General features: G+C 35.1%; 1 protein-coding gene across 4 annotated transcripts in view; it reads left to right on the plus strand.

The window, feature by feature from the left end:
* GABRB2 (gamma-aminobutyric acid type A receptor subunit beta2) overlaps positions 1-1,696 on the plus strand; it is a 233,376-nt gene extending 231,680 nt beyond the window's left edge. For all 4 annotated transcript variants that reach the window (XM_042959971.1, XM_042959941.1, XM_042959960.1 and 1 more), the window contains one exon: positions 1,319-1,696. In XM_042959971.1, the coding sequence (XP_042815905.1) occupies positions 1,319-1,666 (348 nt within the window). In that variant the 3' untranslated portion in view covers positions 1,667-1,696. The remainder of the gene's footprint in view (positions 1-1,318) is intronic.
* The last annotated feature ends 6,553 nt before the right edge of the window (positions 1,697-8,249 follow it).

The following is an 8,249-nucleotide window of genomic DNA, read 5'->3' on the forward strand; positions in this document are numbered from 1 at the left end:
ATTTGGGTATCATGGTGTCAGTATTCATTCTTTCCTTTTAGCTTTGCCAAGAAGCTAAAATCATCCAAGAGATAAAAGAGGTCACCATATCTACAGGACACCCTCCTACTCCCTGGGCTCAGAATTCAACTTAATACAGCCAACTTTGGGCTAACTCACTTCTTGAATCCTGCCTCCTTCCATTCCTTCTCAGGTCAATCCCTCACCCCACTGACCCTTCCACCATGCACAGTTTTGCCCAGCTGTTAATTTTCAAGTCCCTTGTTCTGAATTCTGTTGTATTTTGGCAAGTCACATGATGCCTGAATTTCTATTGTTCAAAACTCTTATTTTATCCTATTTATATTGATATTGCAAATTTAGGGTGATATCTCATAATCATGGGTGTTAAGAAACAATTAAGTGAAGTTATAGGAAAAGGTTTCTGGTATATGTAGCAAGTGCTTAACAAATGTTATCTACTGGTTTTAGTTCTAGTTTTAGCATGAATTCATCTATAATGAGGCTACTATCATGAGCATAACTCAGTAATTAATCTCTTAATACTATTTCATACCTAGCACAGCTTAATTTTGTATTTATTCATATCAGAACTGTAAATTCTTTAAAGAGTGCCACGCCTTCTATTTCTCTGTATGCCCTAAGTGGTAGTAGCAGCAGTCTATTATATCTATTATATCATTACCTCATTAAAGAAGTGCTCTAAGGTTGGATTATTATACCATTTAATAGATGAAGAAACTGAAACTAGCATAGCTTATAGTGATGGAGGCACCATTCACATTAGGAATTCACCCAAGTTCACTTAGATAGTAAGTGGCAGAACCAGGATATGCACCCAGACACATGGATCCCAAACCCACATACCCAGCTGGTATGTTCCTCTTTCTTCCTCAACTCTTGAGTGGCCACTTTGAAACAACTTGGTAATTGCAATGCTTTTTAAAAGAAGATCATTAGAATGGCAAACGTCAGAGTGCCTCTGATTTTTGAGCATCAAAAATAAACCCATTAGAAGATATTTGTGATATAGTTAAAATGTGAGACACTAACCTTGATCAAGCTACATTCTCATCTCAGTTCATAGCCTGATGATCCTCAGTGATCTCAAACGGCTCTAAATGATGTACTGATTTGGGTTTAGTCAGATGATGAGCGATATCTGTTTGTCTGTTATCCTTCTTAGATAATGTATCCTCAAAACCGGTTCTCTTAACACTCTGATTAATATTACCTAGATCACATATCCTAGCACCTTGCATAATTAGGAGCAATAAAGGCTTACTGTTTTATCTTATTTGATTCTTCTCCCTTGCAGATGGACCCACATGAGAACATCTTACTGAGCACTCTTGAGATAAAAAACGAAATGGCCACATCTGAGGCTGTGATGGGACTTGGAGACCCCAGGAGCACAATGTTGGCCTATGATGCCTCCAGCATCCAATATCGGAAAGCCGGGTTACCCAGGCATAGTTTTGGCCGAAATGCTCTTGAGCGACATGTGGCACAAAAGAAAAGCCGCCTGCGGAGACGTGCCTCCCAACTGAAAATCACCATCCCCGACTTGACTGATGTGAATGCCATAGATCGGTGGTCCCGCATATTCTTCCCAGTGGTTTTTTCCTTCTTCAACATCGTCTATTGGCTTTATTATGTGAACTAAAACAAAGCCTCCCATGGGAAGCAAGGACTAGATTCCTCCTCAAACCAGTTGTACAGCCTGACGTAGGACTTGGAAAACACATCAATCCAGGACAAAAGTGATGCTAAAATACCTTAGTTGCTGGCCTATCCTGTGGTCCATTTCATACCATTTGGGTTGCTTCTGCTAAGTAATGAATACACTAAGGTCCTTGTGGTTTTCCAGTTAAAATGCAAGTGATTTGTATACATGCTGGCAAGACTGTCTGAGTGTTCCACTTTATCTGCTGATGCAGCCTATATAGAGGGCAATTATTTAGAAGATATTCTGAGAGGGCTCAGTAGCATTGCCAGTCATTTTGCTGATAAGTGGTCATATCCAGATACTCCCCATCTTCATTTCTAAGGTTGGCATGCTGTTGAGATGGCACTGTGTTTATGAAACATCTGCAATGCCATGCAAACATGCTTACTGGAGATGACCTATGCCTGTCTTAAGGTGATAATGGTGTGTCATGGGAAGATAGTTCCCACTGGATTCTAGAAGGGTCTCATGTAGTTCAAACAGGATAGGCAGAGTGAAGACAGAGACTTGGTAACCAATTTGGCCAGTCTCTGCTTGAGCACAGGGAGTCAACTCTGATGTCTTCCATTTTGACATTTCTAGAAACTGGGGACTACTAAACATTATCATGCATGGTGGCCAAGAAATGTTTCTAAAAAGCTATTTCTTGTTGGTTAAAATAGAGTTAATAATCCAGAGAAGAAGAGTGGAAAATCCAGAAACAAATGTTGTAACAAAATTAAAGCAAGCGAGCAGCATGACCCTTACCAGCCCCACACAGCATCTGGTCCATACATATTTTGTATAATGGCAAAAGGTCAGTGAGAGAGATTTTTTTCCCCCACTTCACAGGCTTTTGACAGCACACCTAAAGAGGTTTTTATAGTTTATCTAATCAAAAGACAACCACAAAATAGAAAAGCTAGCAAAATTAGAAGTATCTTAGATGCAGGTTAGATTGGGAGTCATTCAAATATACTAATATAGAGCACAGATAAAGCTAGGAGACAGGTTGATTTTCTCAGACAATGTCAGCTGTCTCTACAACATTTCCCTTAAGTTTATTTCTGAATTTAATAGGGTATTTCAAAAGAAGGATTTGTTCATTTCTTTAAAGGATTAATGGTCCTTTGCCAGCTTTTCTTGTTTTTGAAATCCTGATTATATTCTTAGGAGACAAAGCAAGGCTTTGAAGAGATTGATTGAACTACATTTCCTTATGTGCAATGACATCCACCTTTGTATTTTTCATAGCAAACAATACTTAAAGGATTATGTGCACAAGTAGAGTTAGTTTGTGGGTTTGTTGGATTTGACTTTTTAAGGGTGCTTTCATAGTATATGTTGCAATCGGCTGGATCAAAGAAAACATGAAAAGTAGTGTAGAGTAGGATAACAACAAAGCCACATTAACATGATGAATGTTATGAGCCTCAATTGATATTACAGAAAAATATATAACTGATCAGTAGGCATGATGTATTGTTTTTATTCAATTTTTAAATTATGTCAGTGTGCTTCTTTCTATAATAATTGGACATATGCATTCATATGTGAGACAGTAAAGAGAATAAGCTAATATATTTTATTTCTATCAATGTGAGGTCCATATTTTGCTTTTCTTGGAGAAAATAGTGAATTGCTAATTTCTCCTTAAAGTTTGATTTGATTGAATGTTTTCTTAGAGGATGACTTTGCTATTTCTATTTTAAAGACAAGAAACACTTATTTTCAAAGTAACATCCCTAATTGTGCATAGTAGGCAAGGCCAGTATTTGCCTGTGGATAAAATGCATGTTTTTTTCCCCTGATAATTCAGCAGCTTGGAATATGACAGAGTACTGCTGCCCTCCTATTCCAACTATCAGACAGAGGGGGGAAAAAAAAAGGTTTAGCATTCAGCTTTCTAAATTCTATGCTCCAAGATGGGAGGTATTTTTTTTCCTTCACCAGCAAAGGGAACTCTGGCCTTTATTTTTTGATTATACACTTGAACACTTCTGAGTATGATCTTTGGGCAGAATCCAACCAAGTTTCTGCCCATGGGCTCAGAGTAGAAATTTCTCAATTTTCTCCAGGTACATGCTTTCACCTAGGCAATCATTTTGGGGCACACACTAATAAAAGTGCCTGTCCCTTTTCGCCAGGGGTTAAAGTTTGAGTAGCATATATCAGGAAGGAGCATATCGATAACTCAGGTGCACAACTCCAAAATGCCATCCTAGAAAGGTTTTTCTAGAGACAACTCAGAGCCCAAGTCTAGCAGTGGGCTCTTATTTGCAATTATCATAAAAGCCATAAAAATCCTTGATATTGTCATTTATGGTTACAACAAAATTTCAATGTCCAGGGAAGTCAACATGGTAATCTAGATCAAAGTGAAAGAAGAAACTTTGCAGCATGAGCCTCAAAAGCGTATGACCAAGGATTCATTTCTGTTCACAGTGATAAGAAGAAACCAGAAAAAGGAGAAAGATGGGAGCTTCAAACAGATGCCCTAGAACGAAATCCATATATTGGCATTCAATAACCACGTAGGTAGAAACAACTGACTCATCCTGCCCAGAGACAACAGTAGATGTAGATTTTATTTTTAACTATATTTTTACTGTAGTTGAATTGGACTGTAGTCGCCAAACTGGGGGTGGGTTAGGGAGGGGTGCTAGATCTCATAACTCTATGAAAACCAGTCAGCTTGGTATCCAGTGGTTAAATTTAAGGACCACAAAAATGTGTTTTGGCAATTCTGATAAGGTATTAGTATCACATTATACATATATATATATATATATATATATATATATATATATATATATATATATATAGTTTTCCTTTTGATTATGAAACAGCCAGATAGCCAGCAATTAAGGTGTTTTTCATCTTTGTGAAATTCATAGGCAAATTCTGACTCTAAAATGCACAGTCTAAATGAAATCTTTGATCTCAATCTGTATATATATATTGTACATGACTGCTAGTAGGTATGAAATGCATTTTCAGAATTGAAAACTCATGCAACATAATCATGTGTTTGCATAAGGAATGTTACAATTCTTTCTACTGCAATTTAACAACAGGGGAAAATACTTAAGCAGTGCCATCTAGACCTTTTATCTTCTCATGTCTTCAAAAGCAGTGCTAAGTAAAAATAATAATAATAATAATAATAAAAATGGTTTATGAACCAAAAGACTTTACATTCTAGTATTAGGAACACAAAAAGTCTGTCAGCTTATAAAAGCACAACACATAGAGAAAGTTCAGTGGAATGCAGTGGGAAAATGAATCATGTTCATTTTAAGCAAGACCTGCATTAAATTGGCAACTAACACAATTTCCATTTTCTATAGGTAACTGTGTTCCAGTCTTATGATTAAGTTCATACGAAACAACAAAAACAGCAAAACAATCAACAACAGGTCTTACAACATATCTACATGTATATATGTGTATATATAGATCCATGTAAACATAAATACATATATATGCATTCATATGTTGGAAAACAAAAGGAATAAGCTAATATGTTTTATTTCCTTCATTTAACCAATGTATGAGTATTTTTAATTGGCAACCAACAAATCAACCTATTGAAACTAGTAATACAGGGTACTGAGCATTTCTCTATCAGCAGATCAATGCCTACAGTTCTTATGAACCATTGCACAGTTTGACACTACAATAGTACTGTACCTCAGAACATCGGGAATTAACTAGTTCTCACATTGCTTGTCTACTTGCTCTCTTTTTCAAGAAAACAAATAACATTGTCTATTGGTGATTTAAAAACAAATCTTAAACAAGTCTTAAAACAGAAAATGAAAAAAAAATCCTCCTTGAAGGAGGAAAAAAAAATAATAACCCCACCATGTTGGTTAGGGCAAATACTCTCAACTGTAGCAATCATGCCATTTTGCTAAGTGTACAGAGTCCATGTAATGTGAGCAACCATAACTTTCACTGAGCGTGTGTAAATATTAAAACAGATTTCTTAAATATTTTTAACTTCTAATTTGTATTTTATGGTAAGGCAATGTGCTAATTCTGTTTATGGCTTATGTTCATGTGTTATAATATTATGTAAATAATTCAACATGCTGTAAATGAATAGTCAATAGATACAAATAATTGTTTAATTCTTTTTCTTAATTTTTATTTATTTTTTACTAAGTACAGTTACTGCAGTGCCCCAGCAGAGTAATTTAAACACCCTTTTGCATAAATGGTTTGGGATCCCAGACAGAAGGGTTTCAATTTGCTATCACAGACATACACACATACACACGCAAACACACTCACACACACACACACACACACACACACACACATACACACACACACACACACACTCACACTCTCACTTTCCGCTCTCTCACTTCCACTCTCATCCCCTTTATGGGAAATGCTGTAGTGTTTATGTAGTCAATGTAACAGCCAAGAGATAGCCTTAGAAATGGAAATGGGAAAAGCAGAAATGATCATTGATAACTTGATAGATTTTTTTATATGTCAGAGTTCAAGACACCAAAGGTTGTAACTTAAATCTCAATTTTAAAAGAGTAAAAGTTTATATTGATGGCACTACAGGAAATAAAAGTGCTTATTATTCATACCTGTTCCAGAAATTTATTACACATAATACACATGAGACTTTTTTTTAATAATAGCATTTTGTCTTTAGATAGTATTATTCCTTTTAACCAAAGACTCCAGAATTATTAAAAAACAAAAAAAAGGAAAGAAAAAAGGAAAAATAGGGGAAAATAAAAAAAAAAGACTGCTTCACACCAAAGGTTTAAAAAATATTTTCCAAATACACTAGGAACATTGTAAAAACTAGTAAGGAGCCAACAGAATGCTAACTAAGATACTGCCGTAAAGAAATCATTTAAGAAAAAAAAAGCAGCAACACCCTTAAAAATTTATTACTTAAAAATTGAAGTGAAACATTTCTGTAGATATATGCAAAAATTCTAACATCAGATTTTAATTTGCTTTGAAAAGTTCTTTTGTGATAAAGATAAATATGATCCAATATGATGACAAACAAAACTTTGTGTTCTTTAACTTTCAAAACCAAATGTCTCTCTCCTGTCAAATGTCCACTAATCTGATGCCCATTTGTGTGTCTTTGTACCACCAGAAGCAAGCTGACAGTTCCATCAGCTTGTATCTTTTTCCTTTTCAGTTCAGTAATTTGAGTTAAACCATGGTCATTTTAAACATAATTATTTCAAACAAAGTTGCAAATGATTTAAATTCCATAGCATTTAAAAATTTTTATTTGCATGGGTGTTTAAATAGTTCTGTTATGAATATTGTCCCTGCACAGTTCTGAATTGTCCTTTTATACAAAGTGATATTCTAGTTTCTTCACAATGTAGTGATTATCAGCCTTACTAATTACCTTGTAGCCTTTCTTAATATGCACATAATGCACATTTTCCAATGGCTAGAAAATGCAAAACACAAGTGGATATCATTGCATCTATTTTCATGTCTTTCTAAAAAACAGGACTACTAAAATCTCTGGGATACATGAGATAGTAACAAATGAGGATTATAAATGAGTAGCACATAAGAATTATTTTCTTGAATTTAAACTTACTACAGCCAGTTTCAGCATGTAAATATATAATAATGTTGGCTAGTGTGTAATTCTTGAACTAAGAAATATAAATAAAACTTAAAAGAATGTGTTGTGGTTTCATTGGGTTCAGAGTGTGTGTGTGTGTGTGTGTGTGTGTGTGTATAGTTTATTAGTATGAGTTAGATTGTTGAATCTTGGCTTTGTGAAAAGCAATGGAAAGCTTCAAACTTGGGACCTGCTGTTGGGCAGATTTGAGTTTGAGCTCAAACTTGTCACATATTAGGCATTTGACTATGCAGCTACTTAATCCATCTAACTGTTTTCTTATCTGTAAAGCAAAGATATAATTGCACCTCCGTCATAGGGCTGTTGTAAAGGTGGAATATAATAACCCATTAGAAGTCCTTGACACCTTGCATGGTAAGTGGTATGTAAACAGTAGATACTATTGTTGTTGCTTTTGTTAATTTTCATCATTACTATAATAGCACATATATCACAAGTTGTATTATGCCTAAAACTTCACAATAATTATTAAATGTTCTCTTAGTTTAGATATTTTATATCAAGGATAATTAATTTAAAAATTGGCTTTAGTCATGAAAATATGCTAAACATTATGCATTCATTTAACATTGAACGTATATCTGATGAAGACATTGTGCTAAGCTCTTTGCGAATTTAATATTCATTTAGTCCTTACCATATTCCTCAAGTAAAAGAAACTCAAGATCAGAAAGAGGGAGTACCTTGCCTGTGAGACTGGAAGAACTTGGATTCCTACCCAGGTTGGTCTCATCTTCAAATCCTTGTAAGCTCTTTCCACTTCAGCATTAAAAGCAACTGGACTTACTTAATTCACATTCATTTTGGTCATTTCTCAAAAAACATTTGCTGACAGTCTGCCTTCTGCCATATGTAGCACTAGTACTGGAAATGTACAGGTTGAGC

This window comes from Panthera tigris, chromosome A1, assembly GCF_018350195.1.
Source record: "Panthera tigris isolate Pti1 chromosome A1, P.tigris_Pti1_mat1.1, whole genome shotgun sequence".
Classification (NCBI taxonomy): Eukaryota; Metazoa; Chordata; class Mammalia; order Carnivora; family Felidae; genus Panthera; species Panthera tigris.